Raw genomic sequence first — 23,082 nt, 5'->3', positions numbered from 1 at the left:
AGGGACAGAGAGAGAGAGCCCCGGGGGTGAGGGACAGAGAGAGAGAGAGCCCGGGGGTGAGGGACAGAGAGAGAGCCCGGGGGTGAGGGACAGAGAGAGAGCCCGGGGGTGAGGGACAGAGAGAGAGCCCGGGGGTGAGGGACAGAGAGAGAGAGAGAGAGAGAGAGAGAGCCCGGGGGTGAGGGACAGAGAGAGAGAGAGAGAGAGAGAGAGAGCCCGGGGGTGAGGGACAGAGAGAGAGAGAGAGAGACCGGGGGTGAGGGACAGAGAGAGAGAGAGAGAGCCCGGGGGTAGTCGGGGGGGACAGAGAGAGAGAGAGACCGGGGGGGAGGGACAGAGAGAGAGCGCCCGGGGGTGAGGGACAGAGAGAGAGCCCGGGGGTGAGGGACAGAGAGAGAGCCCGGGGGTGAGGGACAGAGAGAGAGAGAGAGAGAGAGAGAGCCCGGGGGTGAGGGACAGAGAGAGAGAGAGAGCCCGGGGGTGAGGGACAGAGAGAGAGAGAGAGAGCCCGGGGGTGAGGGACAGAGAGAGAGCCCGGGGGTGAGGGACAGAGAGAGAGAGAGAGAGCCCGGGGGTGAGGGACAGAGAGAGAGAGAGAGAGAGCCCGGGGGTGAGGGACAGAGAGAGAGCCCGGGGGTGAGGGACAGAGAGAGAGAGAGAGAGAGCCCGGGGGTGAGGGACAGAGAGAGAGAGAGAGCCCGGGGGTGAGGGACAGAGAGAGAGCCCGGGGGTGAGGGACAGAGAGAGAGAGAGCCCGGGGGTGAGGGACAGAGAGAGAGAGAGCCCGGGGGTGAGGGACAGAGAGAGAGAGAGAGAGAGCCCGGGGGTGAGGGACAGAGAGAGAGAGAGAGCCCGGGGGTGAGGGACAGAGAGAGAGAGAGAGAGAGCCCGGGGGTGAGGGACAGAGAGAGAGAGAGCCCGTGGGTGAGGGACAGAGAGAGAGAGCCCGGGGGTGAGGGACAGAGAGAGAGCCCGGGGGTGAGGGACAGAGAGAGAGAGAGAGAGCCCGGGGGTGAGGGACAGAGAGAGAGCCCGGGGGTGAGGGACAGAGAGAGAGAGAGAGAGAGAGAGAGCCCGGGGGTGAGGGACAGAGAGAGAGAGAGAGAGAAAGACCGGGGGTGAGGGACAGAGAGAGAGCCCGGGGGTGAGGGACAGAGAGAGAGCCCGGGGGTGAGGGACAGAGAGAGAGAGAGAGAGAGCGCCCGGGGGTGAGGGACAGAGAGAGAGAGAGAGCCCGGGGGTAGTCGGGGGGGACAGAGAGAGAGAGAGCCCGGGGGTAGTCAGGGGGGACAGAGAGAGAGAGAGAGCCCGGGGGTAGTCGGGGGACAGAGAGAGCCCGGGGGTAGTCAGGGGGGACAGAGAGAGAGAGAGAGCCCGGGGGTAGTCGGGGGGGACAGAGAGAGAGAGAGCCCGGGGGTAGTCGGGGGGGACAGAGAGAGAGAGAGAGCCCGGGGGTAGTCGGGGGGGACAGAGAGAGAGAGCCCGGGGGTCGTCGGGGGGGACAGAGAGAGAGAGCCTGGGGGTAGGGGGGGGACAGACAGAGAGAGCCCGGGGGTAGAGGGGGGACAGAGAGAGAGAGCCTGGGGGGGGGGGCGGGGGGACAGAGAGAGAGCCTGGGGGTAGGGGGGGTACAGAGAGAGAGAGAGAGACCGGGGGGGAGGGACAGAGAGAGAGCCCGGGGGGGGAGGGACAGAGAGAGAGAGCCTGGGGGGGGAGGGACAGAGAGAGAGAGCCCGGGGGGGGGGGGGAGGGCCAGAGAGAGAGAGCCCGGGGGGGGAGGGACAGAGAGAGAGAGAGAGCCCGGGGTAGTCGGGGGACAGAGAGAGCCCGGGGGTAGTCGGGGGGACAGAGAGAGAGAGAGCCCGGGGGTAGTCGGGGGGGTACAGAGAGAGAGAGAGAGAGCCCGGGGGTAGTCGGGGGGGGGACAGAGAGAGAGAGTCCGGGGGTAGTCGGGGGGGACAGAGAGAGAGAGCCCGGTGGGGGGGGGGGACACAGAGAGAGAGAGAGAGCCCGGGGGGGGGTAGGGAGGGACACAGCGAGAGAGAGAGAGAGTGTGCCAGCCAGCCCCCCCCCCGAGATGAGGGACAGAGAGAGCCGCCGCGGGGTGGGGGGGAGCGGCCAAAGTGGTAGCCCGGAGGGGTGAGGATTACAGTGGTGCTGGATAAGCACAGCAGGTCAGGCAGCATCCGAGGAGCAGGAAAATCGACGTTTCAGGCAAAACTCTTCATCTTGTGCCCGAAACATAGATTTTCCTGCTCCTCAGATGCTGCCTGACTGGCTGTGCTTTTCCAGCCAACACCATTCCAATCTTGACTCTGATCTCCAGCATCTGCAGTTCTCACTTTCGCCTGTCAGGGTGAGGGACAGATGGAGAATCCGGGGAAGTATCAGGTTGGGGGGGGTGGAGCAGAGGCCTGGGGTGACCGGGGTTTGGGGGAAGGGGCAGGGGGAGACACTGGGGTGGTGAGGGACAGAGAGAGAGAGAGAGACCTGGGGAGGTAAGGGACAGAGAGCAAGTGAGGGGGGGTGAGGGACAGAGGGAGGACCAGCCCAAGCAGTGAGGGACAGAGTAGCGGCTTGAATGGGGAAGGGGCGAGGGTGAGGGAGACAACCACTTCAGCCAATAGGAAATCTCATATCTCAAGGATGAGGGGAGGGGATGATGAAGAGACGGCCTGTGGGTGAAGGGAGGGACACAGGAAGGAACGCAGGGTTGAGGGAGACGGGGCAAGGGGAGAGGAGACTGGAGTTAGGAGGGGCTTGTCGGGTGGAAGAGACCCTGAGTAAGTCTGGGAATGAGGGGACAGCTAAGGGAAAGGCCCATTCAGGAGTGAGGGACGAATCCAGAGAGACGGAGGTGGCCTAATGGTTGGGAGAGGAGATAAGATGGGCTAGAAGATATGGTGGGCTGGGTGAAAGAAAGGGTGGAAGAACAGCAGGCATGCTGGAGTGGGCCAGGGAAGGAGAAAGATGTTCTGGGGAGTGAAATGTAGGAGTAGGTTGGGGTCAGGAATAAAGACCTTTGGGTGACAAAGAAGAATGGTATGTTGGTAGGACAGTGAGCAGTGAATGAGGGAGTGGGCATTACTCTTGAGAATGTGAAGGAAGGTAAAACATTAGAATGAAAATTTTGAACAATAAAAGTCAGTTCTGCCTTAGTGGAGAACAGACACTTCCTGGTTAAGGAGAACTGGTCTAGAACAAATACTAATTAGGTAGTTTACTTTCTGATGAACTTTGTTTTGGTTTCAGAAGCACGGACGGCACAGACCAGTCAAGAGGATGTGCTACTGCAGACACTGTGTCATAATCTGTCTGTTCTTGACCAGAAGCTGCAGCAGGATTCTAACTGGGCAATTTTACAGCAGCTGAGGGAACGGGTGATATCTCAGTTAACATGGTCAGTGAGGTCAGATGATGCAGTCTGGAACTTTGTTACTGAGGTCTTAGTGCAGCTCTTGTGTTTAAAGCAGACAATGATTGAGTTATTAGAGCAGTTCGTACCCCCGAAACGAAATCCGAAGTCTCCAGAATGTGCCCCTGCATTGCCTCCAGATACTCTGAGCATCTCGCAACAGAAAACAGTCCAGACTGCACTGCAGTTTGTCATCACTCTTGGGATCTGTCCATACCTTCTGCCAGGGGTGGGAACCCCTCTTAGATGCAGGTCAGATTTTGCAGCAACAGTTGAGAAATTGGTTTGTTATTTGGCATCTCCCAGAGGAATGTGGAGGCTTCACATTGTCACCATGGCACTCCTTGACATCGCTAACCATCCTTCCTTAGAGAACTTGATCCTTACCAGGCACCTTGGAGATTTGTTAGCCAGTCTCTGTCAATTGACGTATTCACCAAACAAATATCAACAGAATCTGATGTCTGCGGAGGCTTCATGTCAGGAGGACAGTGAGAAACAGAAGGTACAGTAACCGATCCTTATATTCATCAACAACCCAGAGCGATCACTACAAGCAAAGAAACTAGAACCACATGAAATATTTGTAGTAGACTATTCAGCTCCTCGATTCTGCTTCACCATTTTAAACAATGACATGACCAATCATCTACCTCAGCTCCACTTTCTGGCCTGCTCCTCATAGTATCACAGAAAAGGCCCTTTAGTTCATTGAGTCTGTACCACCAAACATACACAACAACTGCATCAAACCTATTTTCCTGTTCTAGGCCCATACGTTTGAATGTTATAATATTTCAAGTGCTCATCTAAATACGTTTTAAGGGTTGTGAAGTTGCCCACCTCAACTACATTCACAGGCAATGCATTCCAGACTCTCGCTACTCTGAGTGAAAATCTTTTCCCTAAGTCCCCTCTAAATCTCCTGCCTTTCATTTTGAAAGTGTGTCCCCTTGTTCTTGACCCTTCGACTAAGGAGAACTGCTGCTTTATGTTTACCCTGTCAGTACCTCTCGATCTTATTCATCTCTGTCAGGTGCCCCTTCAACCTTCTCTGCTTCAAAGAAAAAACAACCCAAGCTTATCTAGCATCTTTGTGGCTGAAATGCTGCAGCACAGATTCACAATCATTTCAATTAAGAAACATTTCCTCATCTTAATCTTAACTAATTGGTCCCTTATCCTGAAACTGTGCCTCAGTGTTCTCGATTCTCTGAATATAGTTCATGTCTATCCTTGACAAAATTTTGGGTTTTAATGGGATCACCTCTTATTCTTCTTAACTCCAGAACGTATTGGACTAATTTATTCCACCCCTCATCCCCTGAACTAATTAGTGAACCTTTACTGTGCAGCATCCGGTTCCAAAAAATCTCCCTTAAACGTTGCACACGGGATTTCAGGTATGGTCTCACCAGTGTACCAGACTATTCCAGCCATTTTCTCATGACTAATTGGCCTGTTATTCCGTTTTCCCCCTCCATCCTTTGTTGAACAGTGATGTTATGTTTGCATCATTTCAAAATATAGGGAGTTTTGGGTAATCATAGTCAAAGTATCCACTATTTCTGCGGTTATCTCATTTAGAATCCTAGATTGAAAACTGAGTTTGACACACCTCATCAATGTAAAGGTAAAACTTCAATACTCAAGTCCTCAAAGTTGAAGGTGATAGTTAGTTTGTTTTGTGTAATATGTCTGTCATTGACAGGGCCTCACAAATGCTGAGCAGCAGAGCTGCCAACAAGCTTTACAGAAACTTCTGGATCGTGTGTATCAACCAATTGTTGTCAAGGAGTTGCTGATCTTGCAAGGAGGAATAAAACAGGTAATTGCCCCGACACTATACTGTAGAAACACTGAAAGCATAATTGGCAGTGATCGAGACGATAGTGGTTTTACAAGAGGCCAGAGTCAGGGGGATGTTGTGCAGTATAAGGAGCTAGATGCTACATTGAAAAGCAGAGCATTAATTAATTAGATTAGATTACTTACAGCGTGGAAACAGGCCCTTCGGCCCAACAAATCCACACCGCCCCGCCGAAGCGCAACCCACCCATGCCCCTACATTTACCCCTTACCTAACACTACGGGCAAGTTAGCATGGCCAATTCACCTGACCTGCACATCTTTGGACTGTGGGAGGAAACCGGAGCACCCGGAGGAAACCCACGCAGACACGGGGAGAACGTACAAACTCCACACAGTCAGTCGCCTGAGGCGGGAATTGAACCCAGGTCTCTGGCGCTGCGAGGCAGCAGTGCTAACCACTGTGCCACCGTGCCGCCCACAAATAAAAAATAATTAATGTCTAGACTGTTACCTGAGCCATTGCAAATTGGCATAAGGTAGATAAAGTTGCAAAGATGCCTCAACATCTGGTTTAGGAGAAATGGGTTTGATTCACAGGGCACTGGGATATTAGTACAGTGGAAATTGGGAGCTGTACCATTGGGATGGATGGCTGAGGCTGGTACTCTACTCAGTTATACTACTTGGAAAGTAGTGAGGAAATCATCTCGGGAAGATTGATTAAATTCAAGAGAAGTTCCAAGTCAGTAGATCAAGGTAACAATAAAAATATTGATAATATTGATATTGAGTGTGGTAAGAAGGGACAGTAAATAAAACTTCAAGCATGTGCCAGCTGAAAGGACCAGAATTTACATAAGTGTTAATAAATTGAAAAGACCCATGTACTTGAATTCCCACAACACTCACTACAAAGCAGACAATTAATTTAAATAGAAAGCACAATTGTTACCTGATACCCATACAAAGACATGGTTTAAAGGCAACCAAAGGTGGGAACTGAATATCCAAGGATATGTGACATTTACGAAGGGCCAGGAAAAGGTACTGGGGTAGCTCTCTTTATTAAACAGTGCATTAGCAGTAAGAATTAACTTCAGATCAGAAGTTCAATACATAGTATCAGTTTGGGTGCAATGTGAGAAAAGCAGGACAAAACTTGGTAACTTGTTTAAAGAGGAGAAAGTGAGGTCTGCAGATGCTGGGCGAGATCAGAGCTGGAAATGTGTTGCTGGAAAAGCGCAGCAGGTCAGGCAGCATCCAGGGAACAGGAGAATCGACGTTTCGGGCATAAGCCCTTCTTCAGGAATGAGGAAAGTTTGTCCAGCAGGCTAAGATAAAAGGTAGGGAGGAGGGACTTGGGGGAGGGGCGTCGGAAATGTGATAGGTGGAAAGAGGTCAAGGTGAGGGTTATAGGTCAGACTGGGGTGGGGGCGGAGAGGTCGGGAAGAAGATCTCAGGTTAGGAAGGCGGTGCTGAATTTGATGGATTTGACTGAGACAGGGTGGGGGGAGGGGAAATGAGGAAACTGGTGAAATCCGAGTTCATCCCTTGTGGTTGGAGGGTTCCTAGCCGGAAGATGAGGCGTTCTTCCTCCAACCGTCGTTTTGTTGTGGTCTGACGATGGAGGAGTCCAAAGACCTGCATATCCTTGGTGGAATGGGAGGGGGAATTGAAATGTTGAGCTACAGGGTGGTTGGGTTGGTTTAAAGACCACAAAATAGCAGTGGTATTGTAAATTATAGTATAAATCAGGAAATCAAGGTACTAATATAGTAGGTATGGGAGATTGCAGTCTACAGAAAGATTAGTACTAATCATCGAATCCCTGCAGTGTGGAAGCAGGCCATTTAGCCCATTGAGTCCACACCAACCCTCCGAAGAGCATCCCATCCAGACCCACCCCACTGCCCTTTCCTTGCAACCCTGCATTTCCTATGGTTAACCCACCTAACCTACACATCTTTGGACTGTGGGAGGAGACTGCAGCACCCAGAGGAAACCCACATAGTCACAGGGAGAATGTGCAAACTCCACATACAGTCACCCAAGGGAGGAATTGAACCGAGGTCCCTGGTGCTGTGAGACAGCAGTGCTAACCACTGAACCATTATGTCGCCCATACTGTTGTGGACAACATATTCTTTAGCCACTTAGCCCCTGTGGCTAGTCATACAGCACAGAGACAGGCCCTTTGGCCCAAACTGGTCCATGCCAACCAAAATGTCCATTTCCTTGCACTTGGCCCATTTCATTTTAACTGCTGAAAATGTGTTGCTGGAAAAGCGCAGCAGGTCAGGCAGCATCCAGGGAACAGGAGAATCGACGTTTCGGGCATAAGCCCTTCTTCAGGACGTCAATTCTCCTGTTCCCTGGATGCTGCCTGACCTGCGCTTTTCCAGCAACACATTTTCAGCTCTGATCTCCAGCATCTGCAGACCTCACTTTCTCCATTTCATTTTAAACCTTTCCTATCCATGTATTTGTCCAAATGTCTTTTAAATATTGTTTATGTAACCGTCTCAACCACTTCAGCTGACAGCTCATTCCATATGCGTACCACTCTCTTGTGTAAATTACAATTTTGGTCCAAACTTGGACAAAATGGCTCAACTGCTGTGGCAAAATCATAGTGACATTGTAGAAACATATAAAATAGTAGTGGGAATACATCATTCAACCCTTTGAACTTGCACCACCATTCATGGCTTAACATCCAACTCAGTAATTTCTTTCAATATTCTCCCCATACCTTTTGATCTCTTTAGTCCTAAGAACTATATCTAACTCCTTGAAAATATTCAATGTTTTGGCCTCAACTGCATTCTGTTGCAGAGAATTCCACAGGCCCACCACTTCCTAGGTGAAGTAATTTTTCTACCATCCTAAATGGCCTACTGTGCATCATTAGACTAAAGTCCCTTGTTCTGTACTTTGAAATGGCCACGCAAACTGGTCAGTTGTACCAATCGCTGCAAAGTCTCAAACAAATTAAACCATTCTCAATGATGGAAGAGCCCATCACATAAGTGCAAAAGATAAGGCTAAGGCTGAAGCTTTCACATTAATCTTCAGCCAGAAGTGCCGAATAGATGATTCATCTCGGCCTCCTCCAGTGGTCCCCACTGTTACTGATACCACTCTTCAGCCAATTCGATTCATTCCACATGACATCAAGAAATGGTTGGATGCCCTGGATTCTGCAAAGGCTACAGGCCCTGACAACATTCTGGCAATAGTACTGAAGATTTGTGCTCCAAAGCTTGCCACTCCCATAACCAAGCTGTTCCAGTACAGTTACAACGCTGTTATTTACCTGACAATGTGGAAAATTGTTGAAGTTTGCCCTGTATATAAAAAGCAGGATAAATCCAATCTGGCAAATTACTGCCCCATCAGTCTACTCTCGATTATCAGTAAAGTGATGGAAGGTGTCATGAACAGTGCTATCTGCAGCACCTGCTCAGCAAAAACTAGCTCAGTGATGCCCAGTTTGAGTTCTGCCAGGGTCACTCAGCTCCAGACCTCATTACAGCTTTGGTCCAAACATGGACGAAAAAGCTGAATTCCAGAGGTGAGATGAGTGATAGCCCTTGACATCAACACTGCATTCGACCGAATGTGGCATCAAGAAGCCCAAGCAAAACTGGAATAAATGGATAACTGGGAGGCAACTCTCCAGTTGGAGGTCAGTCATCTCAGCTCCAGGGAGTCTCTGCAGGAGTTCCTTAGGGTAGTGTCCTCTGTCCAACCATCTTCAGCTGCTTCATTAATACTGTTCTCTTCATTTTGAGGTCAGCAGTGGGGATGTTTGCCAATGATTGCACAATGTTCAACATCATTCATGACTCTTCAGAAATTCTTCAAAGACCTTGTCCAAATGCAATAACATCTGGACAATAACCAGGCTTGGGCTGACCAGTGGTAAGTAGTATTCATGCCACACAAATTGCAGGCTATGACCATCACAAATAAGAAACGATCTACACCCCACCCTTTGGCATTCAACAGTGTTACACTCACTGAATCCCCCACTGTCAACATCCGAGGGGTTATCCTTGACTTGAAACTCAACTGTCTCATCACATAAGCACAGTGGCTACAAGAGCAGGTCAGAAGTGAGGAATGCTGCGGCAAGTAACTCATCTTCTGACTCCTTTAAAGCCTGTCCACCATTCACAAGACACTGGACAGGAATGTGATGGAATGTGCTCCGCTTGCATGGATGAGTGCAGCGCTGACAACACTCGAAACTTGACACTATCCAGAACAAGGCAGAAGTGGGTACTGCAAATGCTAGAGACTACAGCCAAAATTAGAATGGTGCTGGAAAAACACAACAGGTCAGGCACTATCTGAGGAGCAGGAAAATCTATTTTTCAGGCAAAAGCCATTCATCAGGAATGAGGCTGGGAGCCTTGGGGTTGGAGGGATAAATAGGACGGGGGTGGGGCTGGGAGAAGCTAGCTGAGAGTACAGTAGGTGCATGGAGATGGGGGTAAAGATGATAGTTTGGAGAGGAGGGAGCGAAAAGAGTCATAGAGATGTGCAGCACGGAAACAGACCCTTCAGTCCAATCCGTCCATGTCAACCAGTTATCCCAACCCAATCTAGTCCCACCTGCCAGCACCTGGCCCATATCCCTCCAAACCCTTCCTAATCATATACCCATCCAAATGCCTTTTAAATGTTGCAATTATATCAGCCTCCAACATTTCCCCTGGCAGCTCATTCCATACACATACCACCCTCTGCGTGAAAACTATGCCTCTTAGCTCTCACTTATATCTTGCCCCTCTCACCCTAAATCTATGCCCTCTAGTTCTGGACTCCCACAAACCAAGGAAAAGACTTCGTCTATTTACCATATCCATGCACCTCATAATTTTGTAAACCTGTCAAAAGGTCACCCCTCAGCCTCCAATGCACCATGGAAAACAGCCCCAACCTGTTCAGCCTCTCCCTATAGCTCAAATCCTCCAATCTTGGCAACATCCTTGTAAATCTTTTCTGAGCCCTTTCAAGTTTCACAACATCTTTCAGATAGGAAGGAGACCAGAATTACACGCAATATTCCAAAAGTGGCCTAACCAATGTCCTGTACAGCTGCAACATGACCTCCCAACTCCTGTACTCAATACTCTGACCGATGAAGGAAGGCATACCAAACGCCGCCTTCACTATCCTATCTACCTGTGACTCCACTTTCAAGGGGCGATGAACCTGCACTCCAAGGTCTCTTTGTTCAGCAACACTCCCTTGGATTTTACCATGAAATATATAAGTTCTGCTAAGATTTGCTTTCCCAAAATGCAGCACCTGGCATTTATCTGAATTAAACTCCATCTACCACTTCTCGGCCATTGGCCCAACTGATTAAGATCCTGTTGTAATCTAAAGTAACCTTCGCTGTCCACTACACCTCCAATTTTGGTGTCATCTGCAAACTTACTAACTATACCTCGTAAGCTCACATCCACATCATTTATATAAATGACAAAAAGTAGAGGATCCAGCACCAATTCTTGTGGCACTCCACTGGTCACAGGCCTCCAGTCTGAAAAACAACCCTCCACCACCACCCTCTGTATTCTACCTTTGAGCCAGTTCTGTATCCATATGGCTGGTTCTCCCTGTATTCCGTGAGATCTAACCTTGCTAATCAGTCTCCCATGGGGAACCTTGTCGAATGCCTTACTAAAGTTCATATAGATCACATCTACCGCCCTGCTCTCATCAATCCTCTTTGTTACTTCTTCAAAAAACTCAATCAAGTTTGTGACACATGATTTCCCATGCACAAAGCCATGTTGACTATCCCGAATCAGTTCATGCCTTTCCAAATACATGTACATCCTGTCCCTCAGGATTCCCTCCAACAACTTGCCCACTGCTGACGTCAGGCTCACTGGTCTATAGTTCCTTGGCTTGTCCTTACTATCCTTCTTAAACAATGGTACCACGTTAGCCAACCTCCAGTCTTCCAGCACCTGACCTGTGACTAGCGATGATATAAATATCTCAGCAAGAGGCCCAGCAATCACTTTTCTAGCTTCCCACAGAGTTCTAGGGTACACCTGATCAGGTCCTGGGGATTTCTCCACCTTTACCCGTTTCAAGACATCCAGCACTTCTTCCTCTGTAATCTGCTCATTTATCAAGATGTCACCATCTATTTCCCTACAGTTTATATCTTCCATGTCCTTTTCCACAGTAAATACTGATGCAAAATACTCATTTAGTATCTCCCCAGTCTCCTGTGGCTCCACACAAAGGCCGCCTTGCTGATCTTTGGCCTTATTCTCTCCCTCGTTACCCTTTTGTCCTTAATGTATTTGTAAAAACCCTTTGGATTCTCCTTAATTCTATTTGCCAAAGCTATCTCATGTCCCCTTTTTGCCCTCCTGATTTCCCTCTTAAGTATACTTCTACTGTCTGTATACTCTTCTAAAGATTCACTCGATCTATTCTATCTATACCTGACATATGGTTCCTTCTTTTTCTTAACCAAACCCTCAATTTCTTTAGTCATCCAGCATTCCCTATACCTACCAGCCTTTCCTTTCACCCTGGGGAGAAAGTGAGGTCTGCAGATGCTGGAGATTAGAGCTGAAAATGTGTTGCTGGAAAAGCACAGCAGGTCAGGCAGCATCCAGGGAGCAGGAGAATCGACGTTTCGGGCATAAGCCCGACGTTCCTAAGAAGGGCTTATGCCCGAAACATCGATTCTCCTGTTCCCTGGATGCTGCCTGACCTGCGCTTTTCCAGCAACATATTTCCTTTCACCCTGACAGGAATATACTTTTTCTGGATTCTTGTTATCTCATTTCTGAAGGCTTCCCATTTTCCTGCCGTCCCTTTACCTGCGAACATCTGCCCCCAGTCAGCTTTTGAAAGTTCTTGCTTAATACCATCAAAATTGGCCTTTCTCCAATTTAGAATTTCAACTTTTAGATCTGGTCTATCCTTTCCCATCACTATTTTAAATCTAATAGAATTATGGTCGCTGGCCCTAAAGTGCTCCCCCACTGACACCTCAGTCACTTATCCTGCCCTATTTCCCAAGAGTAGGTCAAGTTTTGCACCTTCCCTAGTAGGTACATCCACATACTGAATCAGAAAATTTTCTTGTACACACTTAACAAATTCCTCTCCATCTAAATCCTCAACACTATGGCAGTCCCAGTCTATGTTTGGAAAGTTAAAATCCCCTACCATAACCACCCTGTTATTCTTACAGATAGCTGAGATCTCCTTACAAGTTTGTTTCTCAATTTCCCTTTGACTATTAGGGGGTCTATAATACAATCCCAAGAAGGTGATCATCCCTTTCTTATTTCTCAGTTCCACCCAAATAACTTCCCTGAATGTATTTCTGGGAATATCCTCTCTAAGTACAGCTGTAATGCTATCCCTTATCAAAAACACCACTCCCCACCCCCCCCACACACCCCCTCCTCTCTTGCCTCCCTTTCTATCCTTCCTGTAGCATTTGTATCCTGGAACATTAAGCTGCCAGTCCTGCCCATCCTGAGCCATATTTCTGTAATTGCTTTGATATCCCAGTCCCATGTTCCTAACCATGCCCTGAGTTCATCTGCCTTCCCTGTTAGGCTCTTTGCATTGAAATAAATGCAGTTTAATTTATTCGTCCTACCTTGTCCCTGCTTGCCCTGACTGTTTGACTCGCTTCTCTTCTCAACTGTACCAGTCTCAAATTGATCTCTTTCCTCACTATCTCCCTGGGTCCCACCCCATCACATTACTAGTTTAAATCCTTCTGAGCAGCTGTAGCAAATTTCCCTGCCAGTATATTAGTCCCCTTCCAATTTAGGTGCAATCTGTCCTCCTTGTACAGGTCACTTCTACCCCAGAAGATATTCCAATGATCCAAAAATGTGAATCCTTCTCCCATACACCAGCTTCTCAGCCATGCATTCATCTGCTCTATCCTCCTATTCCTGCCCTCACTAGCTCGTAGCACCAGGAGTAATCCAGATATTACTATCTTCGAGGACCTTTTTAAATTCCTGCCGAACTCTCTGTAATCTCCCTTCAGAATCTCAACCTTTTTCCTTTCTATCTTGTTGATTCCAATGTGGACAATGATCTCTCGCTGGCCGCTCTTCCCCCTTAGAACATTCTGCACCCTCTCTGAGACATCCTTGATCCTGGCACCAGGGAAGCAACACACCATTCTGCTTTTTTGCTGCTGGCCACAGAAACATCTGTCTGTACCTTGGACTAGAGAATCCCCTAACACAGTTGATCTCTTGGAACCCAACGTACTTCTCATTTCATTCGATCCAGTCTCAATACCAGAAACTGTTTGTACTATGTTCTCCTGTGAATCAGTCACCCCTTCCATTTTCCAAAACAGCATACTTGTTTGAAATGGGGATAGCCACAGAAGACTCTTGCACTAACTGCCTACCTCTCTCACCTTTCTTGGAGCTAACCCATCTACGTGGTTGTATCTGCGACTTTAAGAGTGGAAAGGAAGATTGACTTGTCACGAGGACAGTGCTGAGCTGGAAGTTGGAACTGGAGTAAGGTGGGGGAGGGAAATTGAGGAAACTGGTAAAGTCCACATTGATGCCATGGGGTTGAAGGGTGCCGAGACGGAAGATGAGTCATTCTTCCTCCAGGCCTGTAGGAAACGTCGATTTTCCTGCTCCTCGGATGTTGCCTGACCTGCTGTGCTTTTCCAGCACAACTCTAATCTTGACCATCCAGAGCAAAGCAGCCTGCTTGATTCACATTATATTCACAAGCATCCATTCTGTCCACTACTAACGCTCAGTAGCAGCAGTGTGTACTATCTATAAGATGCACTACAGAAATTCACCAAAGATCCTGAGACAGCATCTTCCATCCCATGACCATTTCCATCTCGAATGACAAGGGCAGCAGATATTTGGCAATGACACCACCTTCAAGTTTTCCACCAAGCCATGTACCATCCCCACTTGGAAATATATTGTTGTTCTTCACTGTCGCTGGGTCGAAATCCTGGAATTCTCTCCCTGATGTCAATGTGGGTCAACCCACAGCAGGTAGACTGCAACATTTGAAGAAAGCAGCTCACCACCACCTACTCAAGGGCAACTAGGCACAGGCAATAAAAACATCCCACATATACTTTAAAAATTAAAATTAGGTGAATGGACCAAAATTTGGCAGATGGGTGATTATTGTGAATAAGTGTAAGGTTATCCATTTTGGTTCGAGGAATAGAAAGGCAACTTATTCATAGAATCCCTGTAGTGTGTAAGCAGGCTATTCGGCCCATTGAGTCATAGAAACATAAGAGTCCACACTAACCTTCGAAGAGCATCCCATTTCAACCAACCTCCTATCCCATCTCAGTAACCCTGCATCTCCAATGGATGATCCATCTACCCTGCACATCCCTGGATACTGGGGAATTTAGCACGGCCAATCCTCCTAACCTGCCCATCTTTGGATTGTGGGTGGAAATCAGAACATAGAGTAAATCTTTGCAGGCACTTTGAGAATGTGCAAACTCCACACAGACAATTGCCTGAGGGTGAAAGTGAACCCAGGCCCTTCGTGCTGTGAGGCAGCAGTGCTAACTGAGCCACTGTGTTACCCCATTTAGATTTATTATCAAAATGGAGAAAAGCTTCAGAGTGCTTTGGTGAAGAGGGATCTGGGTGTACCTGTCCATAAATGACAGAACTCATGCAGATACAGCAGATAATAAGGAAGGCAAATGGAATTTTGGCATTTGTTGCTGAGGGAATAACGTATAAAAGCAGGGAAGTATTGCTACAAGTGTACAATGCATTAAAGAGACCATATTTGGAGAGGTTTGGTCCCCTTACTTGAGCAGGGATGTAGTTGCATTGATGCCTGTTCAGAGAAGGTTCACTTTATTGATTCCAGAGATGGGTTGTTTATCATATGAAGAGAGATTGAGCAATTTACTTCTACACTGACTAGAGATTAGAAGACGAAGAGGAGATCTAATTAATGTATAGAGGATGTTAAAGGGGATTGCTAAAGTAGATGTAGAGTGGATGTTTTCCCAATCTAGAACGAGAGGTCATAGCTTTAGGATAAGGGATAGCAGATTTAAAACAGAGCTGAGTAGGAATTACTTCTGTCACAGTGTCATGAATCTGTCGAATTCACTACCCCAGAGTTCAGTGAGACACTGAATTAATTTGAGGAGATGTACAGACTTTTAATTAGTAATGGATTTGAAGGTTTTGGAGAGTGGGCAAGAAAGTGGAATTGAGTTTGAGATGAGATCAGCCATGATCATATTGAATGATGGAGTCAGTCTAAGTGGATGAATTGCCTACACATGCTCCAAGTTCTGATGTTCTTGTTTGCCCACTCACTCAACTTGTCTAAATTGCACTGAAGAGTCTCTGCTTCCTTCTCAAAGTTCATCCTTCCACTTCAGTTTGTGTCATCTGCAAAAGGGGAGTTGTTACATTCGGTTCTCTCATTGAAATCATTATTACATTTTATAAATAGACTAGGCATTCTAAAACTGATCCTTGGAGTGCTCCGATAGTCACTGATTGCCAATCGGAAAAAAGGCTAATTTATTCTGACTGCAACAAAACAGATTTGCTAGAGAAATTCAGCATGTCTGGCAGCATTTGTGGAGAGAAAAGAAGAGTTAATGTTGTGGGTTACAACATAGAACAATACAGCGCAGAACAGGCCCTTCAGCCCTCGATGTTGTGCCGACCTGTGAACTATTCTCAGCTCGTCCCCCTGCACCATATCAAAATCATCCATGTGCTTATCTAAGGATTGTTTAAATCTCCCTAATGTGGCTGAGTTGACTACATTAGCAGGTAGTGCATTCCACGCCCTTCCCACTCTCTGCGTAAATAACCTGCCTCTGACATCTGTCCTAAATCTATCACCCCTCAATTTGTAGTTATGCCCCCTCGTACAAGCTGACATCATCATCCTAGGAAAAAGACTTTCACTGTCTACCCTATCTAATCCTCTGATCATCTTGTATGTCTCTATCAAATCCCCTCTTAGCCTCCTCCTTGCCAATGAGAACAGGTTCAAGTGTCTCAGCCTTTCCTCATAAGACTTTCCCTCCAGACCAGGCAACATCCTGGTAAATCCCCTCTGCACCTTTTCCAATGCTTCCTGAAAAATGGAGACCAGAACTGTACACTATATTCCAAGTGTGGCCGCACCAGCGTTTTGTATAGTTGCAGCATGATATTGCGGTTCAGTGACCCTTCTTCAGGACTAGATAGTACTTTTTATTTCCTGGCTGCCAACCAGTTCTCTATCCATGTCAGTCAGTCACTACCCCCATCCCACGTGCTCTAATTTTACATGCTCATCTCTTCTGTGTGACTGTGTATTGATAGCCTTCTGAAAATCCAAGTGAACCACGTCCACTCTGCTAGTTACATTTTTGAAAATTTTCAGTCATACGTTAACTCTCTTCGATAAATCCATGCTGACTCTGTCAATTCCTTTCACTGTTTATGAAGTATTGGCTTTTTAATCTTTTACTGGAAAAGCGCAGCAGGTCAGGCAGCATCCAAGGAGCAGGAGAATCGACGTTTCGGGCATGAGCCCTTCTTCAGGAATGTTTCCTGAAGAAGGGCTCATGCCCGAAACGTCGATTCCCTTGCTCCTTCGATGCTGCCTGACCTGTTGCGCTTTTCCAGCAACACATTTTCAGCTCTGATCTCCTGCATCTGCAGTCCTCACTTTCTCCTCTTTAATCTTTTATAATGGATGCTAATGTTTTCCTGACCACCAGTGTTACGCTAACCAGTCTAAAATTTTCTGCTTTCTTTCTACCTCCTTTTTAAAATAGTGGTGTTACATTAGCTACCCTGCAATCCATAGTAACTATTCTGGAGTCAGTAGGGTCTTGAAAAATGACCATCAGTGAATCCAGCGTTTCTAGGGCCATTTCCTTGGGTACTCTGGGGATATAGATTTTCTGACCCTGAGGATTTGCCCATCTTTAATCACATCAATTTCCTCAAAATTATTTCCCTATTAATACTCATTCAGTTCCTTGCTCTCACTAGACTCTGTTCCCTAACACTTTTGGGGTATTCTTTGTCTTTCATTGTGAAAACAGAACCAAAATATATATTTAATTGGTCTGCAATATCTTTGTTCCTCAATATAGATTTCCTGATATTTGACTGTAATCTTTTATCTTCACTTACTTATCAAAGCTTTTACAGTCGCTTTGTGTATCATGCAAGGTTACTCTTCTATATTTTCTCCCTCTTAATTAACCCCTTTGTCCTCCTTTTACTGAAATTTAAATAGCTCCCAATTCTTAAGTCTACTGCTTTTTCTTTGATGTGGAGATGCTGGTGTTGGACTGGAGTGGACAAGGTGAAAAGTCACACTGCATCAAATTATAGAACAAAGAAAATTTACAGCCCAGGAACAGGCCCTTCAGCCCTCCAAGCCTGAGCCAATCCAAATGTACTGTCTAAACCTGTCGTTCAATTCCTAAGCATCTGTCTCCCTCTGCTCCCCACCTACTCATGCACCTGTCCAGACGCATCTTAAATGAATCTACCACGCCTGCCTCTACCACCTCTGCTGGCAACTCGTTCCAGACTCCCACCACTCACTGTGTGAAGTACTTGTCGTGTGTACCCCCCCTTAAACTTTTCATCTGTCACCTTGAAAGCGTGACCTCTCGTTATGGAATCCTTCACCCTAGGAAAAAGCTTGTCTCGATCCACCCTGTCTATACCCTTCATGATTTTGTAAACCACAATCCGGTCCCCCCTCAATCTCCTTTTTTCTAATGAAAGTAAACCTAACCTACTCAACTTCTCTTTATAGCTAGCACCTTCCATACCAGGCAACATCCTCATAAACCTTCTCTGCACCCTCTCCAAAGCGTCCACATCCTTTTGGTAATGTGGTGACCAGAACTGTAAAAACACCATCACAGAATCCTTCACTATTAGTATCCTGGCGTGGTTACCATTGACCAGAAGTTGAACTGAAGTAGCTATAAGAACAGGTTAGAGACCAGGAATATTGCGGCAAGTAAGTCACCCCCCCCCCCCCAACAAAACCTGTCCACCATCTACAAGTCACCAGTCTGCTTCACTTACCTGGATGGGTGCAGCTGCAACAGCACTCAAGAAGTTTAACACCTTCCAGGACAAAGCAGTCTGCTTGATTAACACAATGTCCACAAAAAGTCAGTTGCTCCACTTCCGAGCCTTGCTAACACTAGTGTGTACTGCCTAGAAGATGCACTACAGAAATTCGCAAATGTTTTGGAACTCATGATTGTGACAATCTAGGAGGACAACGGCAGCAGATGTTTGGGAACAACAATATCAGCGAGTTTCCCTCAAAGTCACTCACTATCCTGACTTGGAAATATATCGCTATTCTTTCACTATTGCTATGTCAGAATTCTGGAACTCCATCCCTAACCATATTGTGGGTCGACCTACAACACATGGATTGCAACAGTTCAAAAAGGCAACTCATCACCACCTTTGCAAGAGCAAGTATAACGGGTAATATTTTCTGGCCTAGTAATGCTCATCCTTCGACTGAATTTTAAAAATACTGTCTTCAAAAAAAAGAAAGTCCTAAATTGCTTTCCAGGATCAGTGAAGCATCTTGGTCTGAGTATAAACAAGGAACTGCAAAATATTAATGTTAATGAGACTTAAAAGTAGATAAATATCCTGGACTTGATTGCAGAATGTTGGCAGCTGTGACTGTACAGCTAGTCATTGAGTTGATGATTATCTTTTACAGTTTTGAATACAGAACGGTTCCTGAAAATAGGATAGTGGCAAATGTAACCTCACGATTTAAGACAGGAGAGACAAAGAAAACACACACCTATAGACCTAACATAGAGTCATAGAGATGTACAGCATGGAAATAGACCCTTCAGTCCAACCCGTTCCATGTCGACAGATATCCCAACCCAATCCAGTCCCACCTGCCAGCACCCAGCCCATATCCCTCCAAACCCTTCCTATTCATATACCCATCCATATGCCTCTTAAAAGCCGACAATTGATCTCTTGGAAGTTGTAAGGAAAATTCACACTTAGGAAATAATGAGTCAACATGTTTCTCATGAAGGTGAAATCATGTTTGTCAATCCTGTACTGTTTTTGAGGATTTGATTAACAGAACAGATAAGGAAAAACTGGAAGAGGTGGTCGACTTAGATTTTTAGTAGCTTTTGATAATGTTAGCAAGAAATTTGAAGAGGTTCGCAAAGCAAAACCCACATCCAAGCTCCCCCCCCGGCAGCAGAGGTATGCTTGTACATCCTCCAATCTAATTTATTGCATCCGGTGCTCTACATGTGGTCTCCTCTGCAGCAGAGACACCGAGTGAAAATTCGCGGAACAGTTCAGGGAACATCTCTGGTCCATATACATCAACCAACTCACCTTCCTGTGGCCATCAACTTCAATTTTCCCTGCTACTCCTATGAGGATATATCCATTCTGGGCTGCCTCCACCACCTATACAAGGCCACCTGCAAACAGGAAGAGGAGCACCTCAATTTCCACCTTGGGAGCCTACAACCATGGCACGAACATTGAATTCACCAGTTTTCAAAACACCCCTCATCCTATCCCATCCAGATCCAGACTCTCCTCCAACTCAGGTCCGCCCTTTTGACCTGACCTACCTGTCTATGTTACTTCCCACCCATCTGATCCACACTTCCCACTGACCTATTACCATTACCACCTACCTTTGCCCACCTATAGCCATCCCACCCTTTCCCCCAGCCCCACTCCCATTTATCTCTCAGCCCCCTTCCCCCTCCCCAGTCTTGAAGAAGGGTCCTGCCCAAAATGGCAAACCAAACAAGATTAGAACACAAGTGATTAGAAAATAGAAACAAAATACTACAGATGCTGGAAATCAGCTGAGTTTCTCCAACATTTTCTAATTTGATTAGGTAGAATATTATGTTTAATGCACAGTGAACAGAGAAGAAATAAATGGAAAATCTTCAGGTTGGCTTGCTGTGACTTGTGGGGTACTGCAAAATCAGAGCTTGGGTCCCAGCTGTTGAATGAGTTGGATGTGGGGATCAAATGTAATATTTCCAAGTTTGCAGATGACATAGAACTAAGTGGAAGTTGTGAGGGGGATGCAGTGTTTCAAGGAGATCTGAAGAGGTAAGTGAATGGGCAGATGTTTTTACAGATGGAATACAATGTGGAGAAATGTGAAATTATCCTTTTTGGTAACATAAACAGCATAACAGCGTGTATCTTAAATGGTGAGAGGCTGGGAACTTTTGAACTTGAAAGGGACTTAGATGTCCATGTTCCTGAGATATAGAAATTTAATTAGCAATTTAGCAAACATTTAAAAAGGCAAATGGTATATTGACCTTTTAAATAAGAGGATTTAGATATAGGAATAAAGATGTCCTACTGCAATTGTGGAGAGCCTTAGTGAGCTGGTGTGCTGTGTGTAGTTTTTGGTCTCGTCACTGAAGGAAAGATATACTTGTCATTGAAGAAATGTAACAAATGTTTACCAAACTGATATCTAGGCTGGAGCGATTGTATTCTCTGGAGCTTAGAAGAAGGTTTACCAGCTTGCTTCCAGAGGTGGCGCGACTGATATCTGAGGAGAGATTGACTAGGTTAGGATTATTTTGCTGGAGTTCAGATGAATTGAGGGGGGGAATCACGAAGAGATTTCTAAAATTCTAATAGGACGAGACAGGGTAGATGCAGGGAGGATGTTGCTGATAGTGGGTGTTTCCAGAATCACGGGTCACTCTGAGGATTTGAGATAGACCATTTAGGATGGGGATGAGACATTTCTTCACCCAAAGCGTGGTGAGCCTGTGGAATTCATTACCACAGGAAGTAGCTGTAGCTGATGCCAAAATATTCAACATATTCAAGAAGCGGCTAGATAAAAAAACTTGAGATGAATGGGAGCAAAGGTTATGGAGAGAAAGCAGGATTAGGCTATTGAGTTGGGCTATCTGCCATGATTGTGATGAATGCCTGAGCAGGCTCGAAAGACTGAATGGCCTCCTTCTGCTTCTATCTTCTGTGTTTCTATGTTTCAAACATACAAAAATCCTTAAATGGGGTCGACAGGATAGATTCAGGAAGGGGTGGGGTGTGCTGTCAACACAATGGGATCCTATACCAATTATGGGGCAGGCCATTTAGAACTGAGATGACAAGGAATATCTTCCACTTGAAAGGTGCTGAATCTTTGGAATTATTTGTTCCAAAGGGCCGTGGAGGCTTAGTCATTGAGATCAGGATATTTCTACAGATTAAAAACATCAAGGGAGATGGAATAGTACAGAAAGATGATGTTGAAATAGCAGATTTGCCATGATCTCATTGAATGGCAGACTAGATTCGAATAGCTGAATCAAAAGGTGTGGTGCTGGAAAAGCACAGCAGGTCAGCCAACATCCGAGGAGCAGGAGAGTTGACGTTGCGGGCATAAGCCCTTCATCAGGAAATTGGGTGGGGGGTCCAGGAGGGCTGAGAGATAAATAGGTGGGTGGGGCTGGGGAAGTTAGGTTGGGGGTGATGATGATAGGTCGGAGTGGAGGGTGGAATGGATAGGTGGGAAGGAAAATGGACAGGTAGGACATTTCAAGAGGGTGATGCTGAGTTGGAGGCTAGAATAAGGAGAGGCATGGGGAGATGAGGAAACTGGTGAAATTGACATTGATGCTGTGTGGTTGGAGGGTCCCAAGGTGGAAAATGAGGTGCCCTTCCTCCAGGTGTCGGGTGGCTTGGTTTTGGCGGTGGAGGCAGCCTTGGACTTGCATGTCCCTTGGTGGAGTGAGAGGGGAAGTTGAAGTGGTCGGCCACAGGGCGGTGGGGTTGTTTGGTGCGTCTATCCCGGAGATGTTCTCTGAAACATTTTACAAGTTGGAGTCTTGTCTCCCCAATGTGGAGGTGACGTTGTTGCAGTTGGAGGGGTGGGTCCAAGGGTGGTGGTGCAGGAAGTGGAGGAAATGGAGGGCATTGTTGACCACGAGGGAGGGGAAATTACGGTCCTTGCAGTAGGAGGCCATCTAGGATGTTCTGGAGTGGAAAGCTCTTCCCGGGAGCAGATGAGGTTGAGGCGGGGAAGTTGGGAGTAAGGAATAATGTTTTTACAGGAGGGGGTGTGGGAGGAGGTGTAGTCCAAGTAGGTGTGGGAGTCTGTGACTTTGAAGTAGATGTCTGTAGTCCTCACTTTCTCTAGTTGAATCACTGAATGATCTGTTACTGTTGCTCTTACTTAAGTTCTTCTAAACAGTATTGGGAATTATAAAATTTTAAGTCACTACAGGGGTGATGAGGGATTGGAACCTGGAGTGGTTATGGTACTGATCACAGAGGTTTGAATGAATTGATGGTGCATGAGGGATTGCAAGAGAGCTTTAAAGTAGTTAAACTAGAAGCAGGAATAGATCATTTGCCCCTTCAAGCCTGCTTCGCCATTCAATATGATCATAACTATTCCTGTATTTCATAGCCATTTTCTACTGGTTCTGAATACCCCTTGATGTCTTTAAAATCTAAAAATTCATCTTTTTTTTTGTGAATATGTTCAGTGACTTGGCCTCAACAGTTCTGTGATAGAGAATTCTACAGATTTATTACCCTTTGAATCAAGATATTTTCCCCCATCTCTGTCCTACATGTTCTGTCCTAAATCCTGATATTGTCTTCAGGTTCTAGATTCCCTAACCAGGAAAAACGTTCTTCCTGTATCTAGTCTGACCAGCCCTACTAAAATTTTATACATTTCAGTTGGTCCCCTCATCCTTTTAAACCCTAGTTATTGTCGTCCCGTTTCCCCCTCAGTCGAAAAAAAAT

The 23,082-nt window shown here is 46.5% G+C and overlaps 1 protein-coding gene across 5 annotated transcripts in view; it reads left to right on the top strand.

Annotated features, from left to right (window-relative positions):
• Nucleotides 1–23,082, top strand: part of tango6 (transport and golgi organization 6 homolog (Drosophila)) — a 207,085-nt gene that overhangs the window by 4,699 nt on the left and 179,304 nt on the right. For 3 of the 5 annotated variants that reach the window (XR_015759906.1, XM_043706471.2, XM_043706470.2), the window contains exons 2-3: nucleotides 3,253–3,920; nucleotides 5,127–5,243. Coding sequence is in view for 4 of the 5 variants with exons in the window: in XM_043706471.2 (XP_043562406.2) it covers nucleotides 3,253–3,920; nucleotides 5,127–5,243 (785 nt within the window). In the remaining variant the exon portion in view is untranslated. Of the gene's footprint in view, nucleotides 1–2,209; nucleotides 2,357–2,851; nucleotides 3,109–3,252; nucleotides 3,921–5,126; nucleotides 5,244–23,082 lie in introns of those variants that run through there. The other 2 variants (XM_087995640.1, XM_087995641.1) reach the window with 2 other exon arrangements.

This window comes from Chiloscyllium plagiosum, unplaced genomic scaffold (assembly GCF_037043375.1).
Source record: "Chiloscyllium plagiosum isolate Xiang-an unplaced genomic scaffold, Cpla_swu_hap1 HiC_scaffold_17, whole genome shotgun sequence".
NCBI lineage: Eukaryota > Metazoa > Chordata > Chondrichthyes > Orectolobiformes > Hemiscylliidae > Chiloscyllium > Chiloscyllium plagiosum.
The sequence above is the reverse complement of the archived record's forward strand: the minus strand, read 5'-3'. Positions and strand labels throughout refer to the sequence as shown.